At 43.3% G+C, this 19,262-nt stretch overlaps 1 protein-coding gene across 1 annotated transcript; it reads left to right on the top strand.

Annotated features, from left to right (window-relative positions):
* The first annotated feature begins 6,375 nt into the window (after nt 1–6,375).
* Nucleotides 6,376–19,106, top strand: LOC131398261 (2'-5'-oligoadenylate synthase-like protein 2). The gene is made up of 6 exons (XM_058531593.1): nt 6,376–6,829; nt 11,868–12,156; nt 12,965–13,140; nt 15,194–15,435; nt 15,930–16,071; nt 17,832–19,106. The coding sequence occupies exons 1-6, from the start codon at nt 6,632–6,634 to the stop codon at nt 18,324–18,326; spliced, it is 1,542 nt and encodes a 513-aa protein (XP_058387576.1). The 5' UTR covers nt 6,376–6,631; the 3' UTR covers nt 18,327–19,106.
* Nucleotides 19,107–19,262: the final 156 nt, after the last annotated feature.

Genomic DNA, 19,262 nt, shown 5'->3' with positions numbered 1-19,262 from the left:
GACAATGATTAAAAGACTGCATTATGCATCGTCAAAATAGAAAGGAAGCCCCTAGAAGGGAGAACAGAATCTTATTCACTCACTTGAAAGGACCTGAACTAGGGTGAACACCCAGAGGAATTCTATTAGTTAACATTCTAGATTACTAGGACATCCTGAAATATTCATGAGGATTTCCATGTTCTAACTTTTTTAAAGGCACCTAAAGTTTAAAAAAAAACATATTGACAAGTGTCAGAAAAGAATCATCATCACTCAGGGGGAGGGGAACACAGGAAAGTCATGAAATGGAGAAGTGTAAGAGTTTGGGTCACATGGATCTGCACCCTGAAAACGAAAGTGGACCCACATTTACTATTGCCTCACCCCCAAAGATGACGTCAAAAGTCGAACAGCCCAATTAACAACATCTTTTTCAAAAGCATCAGTTTGTTAAAACCAAAATATTAAGAAATACATATCTGCAATCATGAAGAATTGAATCTTCCAGATTCCCAATTTTAAAACTAAAAAGTTCTGAAGATTCCATTTCAGAGGCATTGAAGCGACTCTCCTCGGGGTTGGAGTGGATTCCAGAAGTGACAGACGCCATAAGGTTAAAACTTAAAAGAATCCAACACTGTTTTTAAAAGCTTATTTGTTGACCTGAATCGAATCCTAAACTCGATATAAGATAATAGACATAAACGCGGATCAGAGCAACCTGCAGGCAAGTAAGAAAGGGTCATGAAAAATTCAGTGCTGTGTGTAGTGCTATCTCACGGACATGTGTCTATTAAAATCCATCAGGCTTTAATGTACCTTCCACTTGTGATCAAAAACAAAGACATTCCGGATTTGTCAAAAAGCTGTGTACCTGTTCTTTATACCAATCTTTGTTCAACCTTCAGTTCACATTACTATCACCGACCACAATACACTCCTGTCCGTGTGCACACGCCGCTCACCAGGGCCAAGGTGCCCGAGGCGCCGGTGCCACAGAAGTCCCGGCTGCTCAGCCATGTAGGTGACCCCTCCAACCTCAACCTTCTCCATCGGAGGCTCAGGGCGTGGAGGGAGTGGCGGGGGCAGTGAAGGCCCCGCCCCACGCTGAGTCCCCGCCCTCTCGGCGCTGTGTCCAACCAGGGCCGCCTGGCTGGGGCGAGCCCCGCCCACATCCAGGAGAGAAGCCAGATTTCCACGGCACGACCCACTCCTCTTAGCGCCCCCTCTGGTCACGCCAAGGAATGCAAGTGTGCCGAGGAGGAAGGCGGAGCCCAAGGTGGGATCCAGCACCCTTTCCCCTGCCAGACGTTGCCGTTTATTACCCACGTATGCGTTCCTTACATATGCCAGACATTATGCTGAGTGCTTTATATGCATAATCCCCCGAAATCCCCTCAACAATCCTGGAACCTGGAAGCTGAATGAATTTGGAAGCGTTAACAAATAATAATATGAAATAAATGAGAGACTAGAAGTCCCTAGAGCAATCTGAGTAGGCAGGACTCCCCATTGAGTCACAGAAGTGGACGAAGTTTGGAGAACACTAAAATTAATCCTACTTTAATAAATCTTGATCCTCACCCAATGGGGGTGCTTTCTGGAAAGTAGGGGGCTGGAAAAGTACTGAATGATCCTGCTATGGATGAGATGCCTTATTTTTGGTAATTAAGCTTTTTATTTTGAGATAAATGTAGGTTCACATGCAGTTTAAGAAATAACACAAAGAGATCCCATGTACCCTTTACTCAGTTTCCCTTATGATAACATCTTGCAAAATTATGGTACAATATCATAGCCTGGATTTTGACATTGACACAGTTAAGATACAGAATGGATCCATCACCACAAGGATCCCTCATGTTAACCCTTTTATTGCTACACTCCCTCCACTTCTCCTTAACCCCTGGAATCCACTAATTGCTTCTCCATCTCTATAGTTTTGTCATTTCGAGAATGTTGTGTAGATGGACTCACAGTGTGGGATGTTCCTTTTGAGATTGTGTTTTTTCACACACATAATTCTCTGAAGATTCATCCAGGATGTTGCGTCTATCAATAATTCGTTCCTTTTTATGGCTGACTACTATTCCATAGTATGGATGTACTACAGTTATTTAACCATTCCCCCGCTGAAGGCCATCTCAGTTGTTTCCAGGTTTTAGCTATTATGAATAAAGCTGCTATAAACAGTCATGTACAAGTTTCTGTGTGAACATGTCTTCACGTCTCTGGGAAAAATGAGCAGATGCGCAATTGCTGAGGCATAGTGAATTGGCATGTTTAGTTTACCAGTAAGAAACTGCCAAAACGTTTTCCAGAGTGGCTATACCATTTTACGTTCTACCAACAATCTGTGAATGATCCAGATCCTCCCCAACTTCACCAAAGTTTGGTGTTGTCACTGTTGTTTATTTTAGCTATTATGGTAGATGTATAGTGGTATCTCATTGTGGTTTTAATTTGCATTTTCCTGATGGCTAATGATGTTGGACATCGTTACACGTGCTTAATTTCCCTCTATATATCCTCTTTGGTGAAATGACCCTTTAGGTCTTTTGCCAGTTTTCTAACTGGGTTGTTTATTTTTTACTGTTGATTTTTGAGAGTTCTTTTTTTTTATGGTCAGATAATTTGTTTGTATGATATTGAGTCTTTGAAATCTGATGAGACTTTCTTTATGGCTTAAAACTTTGTCAAATCTTGTATTATAAACATATGTGCTTGTAAAGAATCTGTATTCTTCAATTCTTGGATGCAATGTTTTATATGTCTAGAGAGTTCTTTACATATTCTAAATACTACTATCTAGATGTGTGGTTTGCAAATATTTTCTCCCAGTCTGAACTCTGTCTTTTCCTTCTCTTAACAAGGTCATTCACAGAGCAAAAAATTTTAATTTTGATGAAGTCCAATTTATCAGTTTTCCTTTTAAGGATCGTGCTTTTTGGTGTATCAGTTCCAAGCCTCTGCCTAGCCTTAGATCCTGAAGATTTCTTTCTATGATTTTTTTTCCAAAAGTTTGTAGTTTGATATTTTACATTTAAGTCCGTGATCCATTTTTGGTTAAGATGTGACGCTTAGGTCTAAGTCCATTTTTTTTGTCTATGGGTGTCCAATTGCTCCAGCATCATTTCTTGGAAAGTGTATCTTTCATCCAATAATTGCTTTTGCCCTCTGTCAAAAATCAGTTGGAAATATTTGTATAGGTCTATTTCTGGTTCTCTATTATTTTTCCTTAATCTAGGTATCTATCTTTCTGTCAATACCACATAGTCTTGATTACTATACCTTTGAAATAAGTTGTGAAATCAGGTGACTGATTCCTTCCATTTTCTTTTTTTATTTTTAATTATTTATTTATTTATTTATTTCCCCCAAAGCCCCAGTAGATAGTTGTATGTCATAGTTGCACAGCCTTCTAGTTGCTGTATGTGGGACACGGCCTCAGCATGGCCAGAGAAGCGGCGTCTGTGCGCGCCCGGGATCCGAACCCGGGCCGCCAGCAGCGGAGCACACGCACCCAACCGCTAAGCCACGGGGCCGGCCCTTCAAGTATATTCTTAATTGCTTGTTTGAGCATTTTTATGATGACTGCTTTAAAATCTTTGCCAGATAATTCCAATACCTCTGTTATCTCAGTGCTGGCGTCTATTGATTGTCACTGTTCAGTCCATTTGCGATCTTGCTATTTTTGATGTGATAAGTAATTATTTATTGAAACTCGGACATTTGAGCATTATGTTACGAGACTCTGGATCTTATTTAAAGGTTCTGTTTCAGCTGGATTTTCTGACACTGCTCAAGTGATGAGGGTCATGCCTCATTACTGCCAGGTGAGTGCAGACATCCAGGATCCTCACTGGGCCCCCATTAACCCCTGAGGGGTGAGGTCACATTATCTCTCTGAGATTTAGTTTCTTCGTATGTAGGGTGGGAACTTATATCACAGGGTCTGGTTGGGGTTGCAGGAGCTAATTCATGAAAAGAGCCCCTGGCACATGCTGGGTGCTGGACAAGATACAGCTATTGGAGTTAATATTGTCACCAAAGGGGTCAGCCTGGTGGTGCAAGTGGTTAAGTGCGTGCACTCCACTGCAGCACCCCGGGGTTCGCCAGTTCGGATCCCGGGCGTGCACCGACGCACCGCTTGGCAAACCATGCTGTGGCGGCATCCCATATAAAGTGTGGAGGAAGATGGGCATGGATGCTAGCCCAGGGCCAGTCTTCCTCAGCAAAAAAGAGGAGGATGGGCAGATGTTAGCTCAGGGCTGATCTGCCTCACAAAAAATATTTATATATATATTGTCACCATGATGCCAAAGAGCCCTGATAAACACTCTGCTCTCCATTCACCTTCTGGAAAATGAGAAGGCCTGACCACATGAACTCTGTCTCTACCAAACTAGGATCCTAGGAATTAGAAATAATGGCTGTTTTAGGTAGGTGTAGAGCACCACCTAGCAGAGGAGAAAGGAAAATTGTCCAAACGTTGCAGCGACATATTAAGGGTATATATAAGATGTCTCAATTTTAAAAATATGAATATATGTCCACACACACACCAAAAATGCCCCAATACAAGGTGATCCCAAATCTAAGTCAATTTTTCCAAAAGACTGATAAATATTTCCCAGTGAGAAAATGAAAATTTGGCGGAGTTGTCCTGCTTTTATAAACTTTAGAGAAATGAAACATGCACTTATAATATTTAATTTATTTGTTTAGATACAACTACATATTTACGTATGTTATACGAGTAATAGATAAGTTTTGCTCTTTCCCACTTTCACTGTTCAAAAACTTTTTTTTTACTCCAACTCTTCACAGGCATCTCCAACATCAGTGGTTTTCTCATCTCCAAGGCAGTTTTTGAGTCTTCTAAGCCAGTTTCCCAGGTTCCAGCACCTTCTCTTCCATCAAGCAGAATGAGAGGCAGCCTTTTCGAATCTTGACATTCTTGACAAATCACAGTGATCCATTCGTGTGGCATTAGGACATTTAAAAAATGCATCCTGTAGATGTATGTTTGTGACCTTCACAATGTCAGTGTGAGATTTCTATTCAAAACGATTGTTAAAACACTTGTGTAGGGGTTGGCCTGGTAGCATAGTGGTTAGGTTCACATGTTCTGCTTTTGCAGCCCAGGGTTCACAGGTTCGAATCCCAGGTGTGGACGCTTGCATCGTTCATCAAGCCATGCTGTGGCAGCGTCCTACATACAAAATGGAGGAAGATGGGCACAGAGGTTAGCTCAGAGGCGATCTTCCTCACCAAAAAAAAAAAAAAAAAAACCCACTTGCGTACACCACCACCCATATATGCAAATGTAAGGCCCTCTTTCTAGGAATAATTGCTAAATCTGAGTTCAATGTCTCTGCCACTTGCTCACTGATTTCATAGGGTCACCTCTTTAGGCCTCCAAAACTCGCATTCATTGAGATATTTTAAGGCCATTGTGTCTTTCCCAAACTGTTCTTTGCTCTTCAAAATCAACCCCTGCGGAAGAAAACTTTTTAAAACTTTCTCTTTCCTACCGGTTCTTGAGGATGAGGAAGCAGCTCACCTAAATACAAGGAATGAAACAACAAATAAAATTTGTGCTTGCCTTTGCTCTTAAAAAAGAAAGAGCTAGGTCAATCCCAAGCCCCAGGACCCCTCAGGCTCAGCCCAAACCCCCTACCTCCCCGTGTTGAGAAGCCGGTGTATTAAATTAAGAATATGCAGAAAATGACCTGCTGAATGAGGATGCACAACCCACCCACGCGGGGTTGGCGGGGAGCTCCCTCAGTATCTGGGCTCCCACTTTGGGTAAGGGAAAAGCCCAGGGTCATTTTGATTGAAGGCTAAGTTTCAATACACCTGCACGAAGGAAATAAAGTCTCAAGATTTATTACTTACAGGTCGCAGAAGATGGAAGGTGGTGGAATGCGCAATGAGCCAGGGAAAGGGCGGTCCGAGGGAGCAGGAGAGAGACAGCAGGGTGGCGAGCGCCTGCTATTCATAAGGTGGTTGGGGCGGAGGTCACTAACTTTTTGCGGGCTCAACTCCAGGTGGTGTTCTAAAAGGTGCCCTGGGAAAAGCAAAGAGGGAACTTATGGCGGGAATCCTAAACTCAAGTCATTGTCTAAACGTCCAGACTCTGGGCGTGAGCAGCGTTGTCATGCTGTAAAATGCCTAGACAGCAACTCAAAATAGCTGTTTTTCTCATCAAACCCCCTCACTCAGGCATCAGCACCTCCCGACCCCAGGGGCAGACGCGGTCGGTTCCAATAGAGGTCGAGGTCTCCTCTTCAGGACGCAGGAAATGGGGCTTAGGGGGAGACCAGCTCCAGGACACTGGGAAATGCCCAGACTGAGAGTCTGTGAGCAATCTCAAGGGGGCGCTTGGCTCCATCCCCCAACCATTTTGCCTGGCAGCCTGAAATCGAAAGAGAAAGTTACAGCTCACCAAACTCGGTTTCCGTTTCCAAACATCAAGAGAGCAGAGAGGAGCTTGCAGGAGAGCTGGCATCTGAGCTTAAGGGAGCCCGGGGAAGGGTGGAAGGTGCTCTCGAGTCCTTTAGCCCGCTGGAGAAACGCCAGCCCCCTCAATAGGTGGGCAGAAGCAGAGAGGATTTATTCCGAGAGGCAGCCGGGTCCGGCAGAGATGGAGCCCTCCCAGGACCTGTATGAAACCCCTGCAGACAGGCTGGATGCCTTCGTGGAGCAGAGCCTTCAGCCCCACCCGGAATGGAAGGAAGAAGTGCAGGATGCCTGGCAGAGAAGCGAGCGGTTCTTGAGGAATCATTGCTTCCGGGATGAGCTGGTTGGAGACCAAGAAGTCAGGGTGCTGAAGGTGGTGAAGGTGGGCACATGGGAACGCTGGGGCTTCGAATGGCAGCTCTGATGCTGTGGGACTGTGTGACCTTGGGGGAGGGGTCATTTCATCTCTCCGAGTTTCAATCTCCTCTTTAATCTGTATTCATCATATTTTATAATTATTTGGGATCCAGCTCTCTGAGTGCCAGGGAGGCAGGTGGAATGTAGGTAACAGGTCTCTATAAAATTTATGCTTTTGTTTGAAAAAACTGTCGACCTAAAAATAAAACAGCCAGTCATTTTACAAGCAACATGAGTTATTCGGGAATAGCAAAGGAATTGCAATTCGGGACAAGCCAGTTATAGCAAAAGCCATAGGCAAGTCCAGTAAGCAAAGGAGGAGAACTGTTAGAGAGAGAAAAAGGAGGGGTTGTTTTGAACAAAAGTCCATTGGTGGAAATGGAGAGTTCATGGCGGTGAGGGTTTCTCATTGGCTGAGTTGCTGGAGCAATCGATTTCTTGTTGGGGATACAATGTACATCTCTTCCTGTCCGTTCTGTAATTGAAGGTTTCTTCCTGTGGAGGGCTTCTTTCTGTTGATCTCTATGTTGTGCCTGAAGGCTCCCTCTTGTGGCCTCCCAACTCCATTTTAAATGAGGTTTCCGTTTATTAATTTTCACAAAACCTACTTTACCCCCAAAGTCATAAAGATAATCTCCTATATTTTTCTTCTAAAATGATGCTATATTAGATTATATGGTTATATTAGAAACTAGCAATTATTCAATACCAGAGAGCACTTCATGGGTTAAGTGGATTTTTAGGGGCTGACCAAATAATTCATCACCCATTTATAGCATGATTTCTCCTGGGAAAGTACTGAATTGTAATTCAACTTTTAACATATCACCCTAAATCAAAAGTGTCTTGACCATAAGTCTAGATTTTGCTAGAATGAAAGACATCTAACATTAACTTAAGTAAATCAGGCTGTACCCCCCCCCCCCCGGGGTGGTAATGGCTGCAGAGGGTAAGACTGAAAAGGATATGCGGCTTTACAGAATCTTGAAATAAAGAGTTGAAACCAACGATTCAGGTGTTATTAGCAAACCATGAGATTCCAAACAGAAATTAAAGAAACTCAAGCTCCTGTAGTTGCTTAAAAAGATAACAGCTTTGCACTTTTGAGCTCTGACTCTTCTACATATCTCAATTTCCTGGAGAAATTTGCAACTCCTGCTTTCTGCTCTAGAGCTGCATCAGTATCTTTGCTTTCAGGACCTAAAACCAAAAAAGAAATCCCCATAAGAACCAGAAATGGGATGCATATTCTCAGAAGGATGGGTTTGAAAGTGCTGAAGTATTTTAATATATGTTCTAAATAAAGCTCTTCTATGGATTTGAATGTGCTGTGTTTCCATTGGAGACATGTCATTTATGTTACTCCAAATACCCATCTCTTGAAGTTCCCATTCTCACCTTTATAAGCATGTGTCAAGTGGAGACTATTTGTCTATAGAAGAAGAAAAAGTTATTTTCCCTTCTTCTTGTTCTCTCAATGATCTCTGTTTCCGGAAGTCTCCACATCTCTATAATAACCATCTCCAACTATTTTGAGCAGCCTAGAACAAAGCATTTATGGAGTTAAACATCCTACTTGGATAAACATTGGTAAACAAATAATAGCAAAAAGGACACATGTTCATTACATTTCCGTTTCTATATTAGGAGGAAGGAAGAGGGTACATTGCACATTGCGCGTGATTCAACATTTCTTTCCTTTCTGCCTTTCTTGACCTTATTAAGCTGTGGATTTTTTGAGATGAATCTAGTTTTCCTGGTTTCATCCATCTATATTGTGGTGCGAATGCTGTATTTTTCTAGAGTTAAATGTACTGATTTCCTACCATGAATGGCTTAGAGAGTCTTCTGGGACCCCTAGTAACTTTTGCAAAGACACCCATTGCTGTGCTTGATCACTGCCATCCTCCCATATTCTTCCTTTTTCTACTAATTCTGTTTCCTCAAATCAAGAAATGCCAATGCCCAGCCCGGTGGCGCAAGTGGTTAAGTGCGCGCGCTCTGTGCGGCGGCCCAGGGTTCGCTGGTTCAGATCCCAGGCGACCACCGACGCACCGCTTGTCAGGCCATGTTGCAGCGGCGTCCCATATAAAGTAGAGGAAGATGGGCACGGATGTTAGCTCAGGGCCAGTCTTCCTCAGAAAAAAGAGGAGGATTGGCATCAAATGTTAGCTCAGGGCTGATCTTCCTCACACACACACAAAAAAAATGCCAATGCCAAACCAACACCAAAATTGATGTTACATAGGAATCTGAGGTCAAATTGCTTCACGATTTTTTCAATTACATGATTAATACATTTAATCACAAAAATATAGAAAAATACCAACAAATTACAAAATGAATGACCTTACTCAGCATAGATAAGCACTATTAACCTTTTAGTATACTATGATTACATTTTATATGTTTATAAATAACTAGAAAACATTTTCTTTCATATATACTCATAAGTACATTTATTTTTAAAGAGATTGTAAATTTCTGGTACTGGCCAAGATGGAGTCAGGCTCTTACAAACTCTCTCTCTCACAAATTACAACTAAAACTCTGGGCAGACATGAAAAAGCAAGTGCTTGAGCACTCTGAAAAGTTAACAATAGTAGGCAGGTTGGGGGGTGAAGTCAACCCTTGAATAACAAGCTCTCACAAGGGTGATTGTGGTGGAGCAAACTATTAATACATGCAACAACATGGATGGATATCAAAAGCATTGTGCTGAGTGGAAAAAACAGCCAATTTTGAAAGATCACATACCATATGATTCCATTAACAGAATTCTCGAAATGACAAGATAATAGAGATGAAAAACAGATTTGTGGTTCTTCCAGTGTTCAGGGATGGCGGAGGGGAGAGAAGTGGATGTGACTGTAAAGGAGCTGAGTGAGGAAGTGGAATGGAATAGTTCTGTATCTTGATTTCAGTGGTGATTACAGGAATCCACACATGATAAAATGGCATAGAACTAAACACATGCATTGTAACGATGTCGATTTCCTGTTTTGGTGTTCTACGATATTCATGTAAGATGTGACCATTGGGAGGAAACTGGGTAGGAGGCACACCAGACTTCTCTAGACTATCTTGACAACTTGCTGTGAATCTATATTTCAAAATAAAAATTAGCTTATTGTATGTGGGAGAAAGGAGAAGGGCCAGCCCCCTCCCCCCACCCTGGCTACCGTCAAGTCCCCCTTCCGCAGAGGGCATGTTCATTTTAGTGTCGTTCACCCGGACAAGGAGCAGAGACAGCCCCTCAGAACTCCCAGGATTTAGAGGTTGAAGGTAATTTCATAGGTACAGCAACAACCACTGAAATTTGGGTGTCTTTAAAAATGACACTTGCCAGGACCATTTCCTGTCCCAGGAAAGTGGCTGGCTTTCTACACTTCGGAGGAAGAGGAAACATTTTCTGCTTCTCTTATTGAGGCTTCTTTTGACCAAATATAACTTGTAGTTTTCTAGTTCAATCTCTGGAATTGCATCAGTGCTAAGTGGGCAAAAAAATGTAAAAAGATCAAAATGCACAGGTGGAGAGGACAAAGCCAGAGGAAGACCATTTGCAAATGGACTAAGGGCAGCCAGGACTTTCCCTCCTCAGGCCCCCTCCCAGGACTCCATGATCACTCTACCTAGATTTTATTTATTTATTTTTTTGTGTGTGAGGAAGATCAGCCCTGAGCCAAAATCCATGCCAATCCTCATCCATTTTTTGCTGAGGAAGAACGACTCCGAGCCAACATCTATTGCCAATCCCCCTCCTTTTGTCTTTCCCCCCAAAACCCCAGTAGATAGTTGTATGTCATAGTTGCACATCCTTCTAGTTGCTGTATGTGGGACACGGCCTCAGCATGGCCGGAGAAGTGGTGCATCAGTGCGCGCCCAGGATCCGAACCCGGGCCGCCAGCAGCGGAGCCCGCGCACTCAACCGCTAAGCCACAGGGCTGGCCCCTCTACCTAGATTTTAATCCTCCTGGGATCTTTATTCAAGACCTCCGAATTCCCTTTCCTGCTTGTTTCGTATCCAGGGGGAAAGATTTGTGATGCGCCTGTCAAGGTTACAGCTGGGCCTCCTTCCATAAACACTTATGCTACCCCTGAACTAGAATTTCCAGTATCCCTGCACACACACACACACACACGCACACACACACACGTCTAAAAAATATACTTGTGCATACACACACACATGCATACACACACAAAATATATGTACAAAATGTGTACACAAAAGTATGTTTGTCTAGGCCAGAGCTATCCGATAGAACTTTCTACAATGATGGAAATGTTCTATATATGTGTTATCCAACGTATCATCACTATCTGTGGGTGGCTATTGAGCATTTGAAATTAGGCTAGTGTGGGCCGGCCCCATGGCTTAGCGGTTAAGTTCGTGGGCTCCGCTACTGGCGGCCAGGGTTCGTATCCCGGCGCACACCGACGCACCGCTTCTCCGGCCATGCTGAGGCAGCATCCCACATACAGCAACTAGAAGGATGTGCAACTATGACATACAACTATCTACTGGGGCTTTGGGGGAAAAATAAATATATAAATTAAATTAAAAAAAAGGAAATTAGGCTGGTGTGACTGAAGAACTGAATTTTTAATTTCATTTTACTTTAACTAATTTAAATTTAAATAGCCACATGTGGCTCTTGGCTACCATGTTGGATAGCGTAGGTCTAGGCATTGAACATTTGCTGAATAATATATAAGCAGCTGGTAACTGTGGTTGCCTCTGGAGCAGGGGGTTAAGGCCTGGGGTGCAATGGAGTTTTACATTTCATTTATATCCTTTGAATTATTTACCATGTACTTAATTTTTCTAATGAATGAAAAGATGTGGTAAGAGCCACAGCAAAGGCCACCATGTATGATGGAGACCAAGGGCTCCTCTTGGGATCTGTGTAAACAGCCTAACATGGGTGCCTCTGACTTCATTCCTCACTTCAAAATCATGCCTCAGGGGAAGTGAAGCTCAACATTGATGTCCTCCCCAGGGTGGCTCCTCTGGGAAGGGGACGACGCTGAACCACAGCTCCGATGTGGATTTAGTCCTGTTCCTGAACTGCTTCTCCAGCTTCCAAGACCAGGCACAGCTCCGTGGAGTCATCATCAGCCTCATCGAGGACAAATTGACTCACTGTAGCAGGAGCCTGGCCTACAACATCACCCTGGCCCAGCAGAGAGAGACGACCAGGGTCCCCCGCTCCCTGTCCTTCCAGGTCCAGGCCAGGAAGAGCAGTGAAATCATTGGAGTGGATGTGCTCCCCGCTTTCGATGCTCTGAGTAAAGACAGTGATGGGTCAGGTCCAGAGAAACGAGTCAGGGGCCCTTCACCAACCTGGCCTTGGGGGAGGTTTGGGAAAGTAGAAACAAATGGGGAGAGAGTGGTGTTTGCTCTTTTTGGGGGGTATGGGCCTGGATCTATACCTTGAAGATTAAGTTCTTCCATAAATGCCTGTGTTGCCATGTCCCACTGCAGAGAGGAATCCCAGATAATGGATTCCCACCTAACCCAAAGAGAAGATTCTTCTCTGACCCTCTGGGAAACACCAAGGCATGCAAGCCCTTCAAGGTCTTTGGGGTTAGAACTGGATTGGAATCATTTTAAAAGCAGGGCTCTTAATGTCTTCAAATTTTGGATCCAAGACTTACTAATTGTGTGACCTTGGGCAAGCTACCTAACGCCTCCAAGACTCAATGTTCCAACCTGTTAAATGGGATAATAATATCAGGCTGAACCATAGGAAATTGACAATATTTGACAATGTTTGACCCACAAAAAATGGCAATTTCCTATGATTCCACTTAATTTTACCTACCTAATGGAGCTGTTCTGAGGATTCCATGGGCTTAGCCCAGGGCTGACACATGGTAAGTCTTTGGTCAATGCGAGTTATTTAATATCTATGTGATTTGGGGGAGGGCTACCAAACTGTTGAGGCCTCCACTTATTTAGTTGTAAAATGGGAAAATAATGCTATAGTGAGGATTGCATGAGATAAGTTATGCCCACTCTACACACAGTAGTCCTTTTCCCATCTTCCTCACCTGAAAGGGTGGATTTTCCTGACCAGGTAACTTTCTCTCCCAGGAAATTTTTGCCCGGACTCTAAACCACCACCGGAAATCTATGAAAACTTGATAACCACCTACGGCTGCCCTGGGGAGTTCTCACCAAGCTTTACGGAGTTGCAGAGGCACTTTGTGAAAAGTCGTCCTGCTAAGCTGAAGAGCCTGCTGCGGCTGGTGAAGCACTGGTACCTGAAGGTACGGGGCTGGGTGCCGGGCTGGGAGATGCAGGGACTAGAGGGAGGGCGGGCCCCTCCTAGCATTTTTTTTAAAGAGAAAAAACAGAAACAACCTAACTCTCAGAATGGGGAGCAGGTTCAATAATGTACGTGGAATAGCATAATTGGAAGTTATTTGTAAACTACAGAGCACTGGACAATGTTTTGCATTATTGTTGTGGCCTTTGTCTGTTCTTGCCATATTCTGTTCGCTTCTGAAGCCTAATGTCCTGGTCATAGCCTCCTGGTTCCAATGACATATTCGTCAAGGGCAATTAAATGGTTCTTGACGTGCACAAACATGATTTTCCACAGGCTTCAGACCTCAGGCATTTCACATAATAATAACAGCAGCAACAATAATAATTAAGCTACCATTTATTGAGTGTTAATTATGTTCCGTGATCTAGACTAAGTGCCCTGCATATCTTTTCTCATTTAGTCTTTCCAACAGCTCTGTCATGTGCATATTATTCATTAGCCCCACTTTGGAGATGAGAACATAGAGGCTCAAAAGCTAAAGTGGGGCTCAGATTTAAACACAAAAGTGTCTGACTCTAGAATGTGTGCCCTTAATCAATAACACTAAATAATTTTCGTAATCATAGTTCTTTTTGCTGATTATTTGAATATTACATTGGGCTCATTATCAAAAATTCAAGTAATGCAAAAAAAAAAGCATAAGAAAGAAGGTAAAATTCACACAAAATCTCTGAGATAATCAATAACATTTTTAGGGACTATTTCTTCATGCCTCTCTTTATATTTTATAACACACCTCCCGCACAGAGGTTACGTCAGTGGAGTCAGATCATGCATCCTCTTGGTAGTCCCCCCTTTAAAAAAAATACATTTGCTTATTGACCTTTGGACTTGAACTTGTGAGAGTTACCTAATAATGTATTTTGCATATTTTTCCATTGGGTTTTTTATCTTTTTCTTATCGGTTGTAAAACCTCTTTGCAAATTGTAGGTACTTACCGTAATTTCTCATGTGTTGCAAATATTTTTACCTATATGTCACTCATCTATCAACTTTAATTATAGTATCTTTGACATAATTAATTCTAATTTTTAAATTTTCTAATTTTTAAGATAAGCAAATATGTCTGACTTTTATAGATTATAGGTTTCCTATCTTACCCACATATATATGTGGTCTCTTAACTTTTCTTCTAATATATTTAATATATATTTTAACTCCATTTGTAATTTATTTTGGTATTTGGTGTGACAGTGGGATCATCTTTAATTTCTTCCAAATGGCTAACAAGTTGTGCCAACATCATTTAATGGATTATGCATCTTTTTCCCACTGAACTGAAATACCACTCTTGTCAATTATTAAATTCTTATATCTACTGGGAACTAATTCTGAGCTATCTGTTCTGTTACACTTGAGTATTGTTTATTCTGACACCAAAACACATACTGTTTTTGTTACAACTGCTTTATATGACATGTCTGAAAAGACAAATACCAATCTCTCTATTTTTCTTTTTCATAATTTTCTTGGATTTCCTAGGCATTTATTCCTCTATATGAATCTTAAGATCATTTTATCCCCTTAAAAACACCACTGTGATTCTAATTGAAATTGCAGTAAGTTTCTAAATTAATTTTTGAAGAATTGAAAATTTCGTATTATTAGTCTTTCTCCTTCATCTTTCAGTTTGTTCTGATTTTGTTTTATGTTTTCAGTATGTCTGTGTGTTTTAGTTTTCTTCAATTATGTCCTATATTCACTATATTATATTGCCTCTCCCATTCCAACTGAATAACACGATTGTTGACGACCAGAAGGTCCACAAGAGGCCCCAACTTCCTCTTTTGTTGAAATTTTGATGGCCCCAGGACATAGTTCATCTTGACCCCAAGCTGCTGGGCCCACGTCAGATTTCACGGATATGCCACATAATACAGATGGAAACGAAGTAATACTGGGCCCTGGAAAAAGAGACCTGGAAATTCCCAATTCCCACGGTAACAATCTCTTATTCTCGCTCTCTTTCTCTCTCTCTTCCCCCCTCCAGTACTTGAAACGTAAATATCGAAAAGCAGCATTGCCCCCAAAATATGCATTGGAGTTACTGACTATCTATGCCTGGGAAATGGGTACAAACGAAAATGAGAATTTCAACCTGGATGAAGGGTTTATAGCTGTGATGAAACTCCTCAGAAATTATGAAGACATCTGCATATATTGGACCAAGTACTATGATTTCAAAAATGAGGTTGTCAGAATCTTTATCAAAAAACAGTTGAAGGAACGCAGGTGAGTGTGTTGGTTGCATTACCTTCAGATGCAAGGTAATAGAAAACCCAACTCAAACTGTTTTTAAAATAAAGGGAATTTATTCGCTTTTGTAACTGAGGAGTCCAAAGATAAATGAAGTTTCAGGTATGGTGTGATCCAGATGTTTGCTATGTCATCAGGGTCTCATCCATGAATTGCTCAGCTCTGCCCTTCCCAAGCTTTTACCTTTGAATTCAGGCTAACTCCTTCATGGCTGCATCAGTTCCAGGCTTCTCATCTGGACTCATACCTTCTAGTACAAGAGGGAGAGCCATTTCACCCTAGCATTCCAAGCAGAATCCCTGAGATTCATTCTGATTGAGCCAGCTTAGGTTACACCTCCAATCCTGAACCAAGAGCTTCAGCTTGCAGGGAGGCCTTCCTACGCAGAGGTATGCACAATCCCACAGCCCTGAGTGACAGAGTCCAGAGTTCTGGGTGTGATGGAGAACCTCCCCCCTCCTCTCTCCCAGGCCTGTTATCCTGGACCCAGCTGATCCCACCAACAACCTGGGAAGGGAAAGGAGGTGGGACCTGGTGGCTAAGGAGGCCATTTACTGCCTGAGGCAGGCTTGCTGCTGGACTGAAGACCCCAGCCAAGGCTGGCATGTACAGGTACAACCCTTCCCCAGCCCACAGTCATGACTCAGTGATGACCTCACTTCAACCCCCCATGAATCTTCCCCACTCCTGCCGCAGCACCTATAAGTCCCTAGGACAGGCAACACCTCCCATGGAGATGTCCCAGCCAATGAGGTGTGCATTTCTTCCCCTTCTGATGTGTCTGGGCCTCAGTTCTTTCATCTGTATAATGGGCAGGCAATTTCTGCCCTACTCTGTAGCCATTTGACAGATACAGTCAAAGAATCAACTCGTATACATCCATCCTGTGGGGTAACGTTTCCTCTATGATGGGGTTGTTGAAAGCTCAACTTCTTGCTCTTAAAACAAGAGATTTAATAGATGTGTCTAAAAACGATCAGTGAGGAGCAGAGGATACCACTCCAGTCAGCAACCCCCACCACATGGCCCCCTGCACACGGCTTTTCCCACACAGATCACAGCTGTCCTGAAGCTGAACACTACACAGAAATCCAGAGTTCAAAGACCAGGACTCTGCTACGAGCTCACTGAGAAATCTGATTTTCCCAACCTGCTGCTCTCAGAGAAAACTCATCACCAGTCCCACATTCCATTTCCTGCAGGGAAATTCTCAGTCTGGCCCCAGGCGACCCTGCAGCAAGGTAGATAACTAACGCACCAGAGGGACCCACTACTCAGCCATGTCCCATTGGCTGGAATGTCCAGCAGACTGGGGGCTCCTGGGAGACAAGATTCACGGAACAGTCTTCCAACTCTTGCCAAGCCCCCTCCCCATAATTACTATTATTGTTACTTTATGTTTTGTGAAAAGATAACACACATTCATAGCAAAAAAAAAAAAGTCAACCTGTTGAAAAAAAGCACACAATTAAAGTCAGTCTCCCTCCCATCCTGATGCCCGGTCTCTCAGTTCTGCCCCCTCCCTGACATCCACTTGTCAATTTCTTGCATCTCCTTCCGTGGATACGCCACACACACAAGCACGTGCCTGTGTCTGTACATCCTATTTTTTGAGTTTTTACTTTTATTTTCTTAAATTATTAGGTCATTCACTTACTCAAATTATCTCCAAGACAATTCCATATCCACACATATAGACTTAAAAGGCATAACCATATAACATACAGTTCAAACCACGATATTTGTGAGCATGAAACGGCATGATGTTAATTATGCCAGGACAAGGGGCATACACCAGCACCGCCCTAGACCAGTGGGAACATCAAGTCATCCTGGATCAATAGCTATATCATAATCCAATGAATAAAAGTACCTTAACTTATGTAATCAGTGCCCTACAGATAGATTTTTAGGATGCTTTCAGACTTTGGCTATTACAGTGAATATCCTTGAACATACGTCCCAGTGCCTGACATACGTTAAATCATTTAACCTACAACAGCCCTATCTATGATGTGACTATGGAGTAGGTGCTAATGTTATCCCCACGTGACCGGTGGGGACTCAGAATAGGTCCACATAGGAGGAGTGGTTATTTGGAGAGCTGTTGCCAGTTGTCACTCTGGTTGGGGTGAGTCAGAGGAAAGAGGATGACCCAATGGTCCTGGCGTGACCAAATGTTCTGCTTTACCTGGGACAATCTTGGTTTTTGCCTGTTGGCTGAGATAATTATTGACAGCACCTCCTTGTACTTTTAAAAGTATCTCGGTAGGCAATCAATTATATCGTCAGTAGCCAGAAGGGGGAGGATTTTGAGACAACAGACAGCCGTGACAACCAGGCACCCTTATCTGCTCCCCCCTCCCTTCCAGCCAGCAAGGGATGTCCAGGTGATGGTGAAACAGATGCGGCAGGAGTCCTGGACACTCTCAGTGGATCCCTACAACCCCATCTGGAAGATGAAAATAAAGATCAAGAAGACATGTGGCCTCTTCGGGCAGTTGCGTCTCTCCTTCCAGGAGCCAGGAGAAGATCGGCAACTGCTCAGCAGCAGGCGGACCCTGGCAGATTACGGGATCTTCTCTAAAGTGAGCGTCTGGGTGCTGGAGACCTTCTCTCCTGAGATCCAGGTCTTCGTGAAGGACTCCAGCGGCCAGACCAAGACTTATGCCATCGACCCTGATGACACCATCCGTGACTTGAAAGAGAAGATTGAGGAGGCTGGAGGACCTTACGTGGAGAATCAGATACTAAGGTTCCAGGGTCGGAAGCTTTGGAATCATCGCAGCCTCTCAGACCTGCAGATCGAGGACTGTGACACCATCATGCTCGTTAGGAGAGGCCACAGTTCTCCAGGAATGCCATGATCACGCAGTTCATGATGTAGACTTCTCTGGTCCTGTCCTCCTAGCCCACCTCTTTCTACTCAGACCACTGTGCTCCTTCTGAAGCATATGAACCTTCCACTCCCCTGCTTAAAATCCTCCAATGGCTCCTATTACCTACAGAATAACGTTCAAGTTCCTTTGCTTGGCATCAGGGACCTTGACAATTTAGCCCTTGCTTACCCCTCAATCTCTCCTCACCACTCTCAAAACACGCTAGATGTGGTGCCCAAACGCTAGCAATTCCAGAACACTGAATGCCAGGTCATAACTCCATGACGGTGAGTCAACTACCCTTTCCTCACATGTTTTCATCTTTCGACACTCAAACCTCAAGGTCATCGATTCTCAAAGTGTGGACCCCAGATCAGCAGAATCAGCATCACCTGGGAACTTCTTAGAAATGAAAATTCTCAGCAATTATCCCAGACTTACCTGAGTCAGCTGCTCGGGTGGTGGGACTCAGCAATCTGTGTCTTAACAAGCCTTCCAAGTAATTCTGATGCACACTCAAGTTTGAGAACCACTGCTATAAGCCCCATACAGCTGACCAAGTCATCTTCTGCCCCTCCCCTCTCCATACACCCAGCTCAGACTTCTGTGAAAGCACTTGGGACCCTCATTGTGTTCCTTTGTTGGATCATCTGTCTCCCTGGTCTAATAAGACTTGACAAGAATTGTGACAAGAAATGATCTAGAACAGTGCCTGCCTGTTACAAATGCTTGGCACGTGCTTGTTGAATAAATGAATGAACCAAGGAATGGCTTTGAATCCTTCACTATTATCTTCTTGAGGGTCTCAGGCCAATGCCATTTTGGAGACCACATTGTTTGGGATGCCCCCCAGGCCATGTCTCATCCTTTGAAAATGCCTACACCCACCCTTACAAGTGCCATGCTGGAGTGGTAGACCTATAC

Source organism: Diceros bicornis, chromosome 35 (genome assembly GCF_020826845.1).
Source record: "Diceros bicornis minor isolate mBicDic1 chromosome 35, mDicBic1.mat.cur, whole genome shotgun sequence".
In the NCBI taxonomy this organism is placed as follows: domain Eukaryota; kingdom Metazoa; phylum Chordata; class Mammalia; order Perissodactyla; family Rhinocerotidae; genus Diceros; species Diceros bicornis.
The sequence above is the reverse complement of the archived record's forward strand: the minus strand, read 5'-3'. Positions and strand labels throughout refer to the sequence as shown.

What these genes read in the sequence shown, in the direction of transcription:
- LOC131398261 (XM_058531593.1), top strand. Translation starts at nt 6,632, where the DNA reads ATGGAGCCCTCCCAGGACCTGTATGAAACCCCTGCAGACAGGCTGGAT. An exon ending in GGGTGCTGAAGGTGGTGAAG is followed by an intron (nt 6,830 to 11,867) that starts GTGGGCACATGG and finishes TGTCCTCCCCAG; the next exon opens with GGTGGCTCCTCTGGGAAGGG. An exon ending in CCCCGCTTTCGATGCTCTGA is followed by an intron (nt 12,157 to 12,964) that starts GTAAAGACAGTG and finishes TTTCTCTCCCAG; the next exon opens with GAAATTTTTGCCCGGACTCT.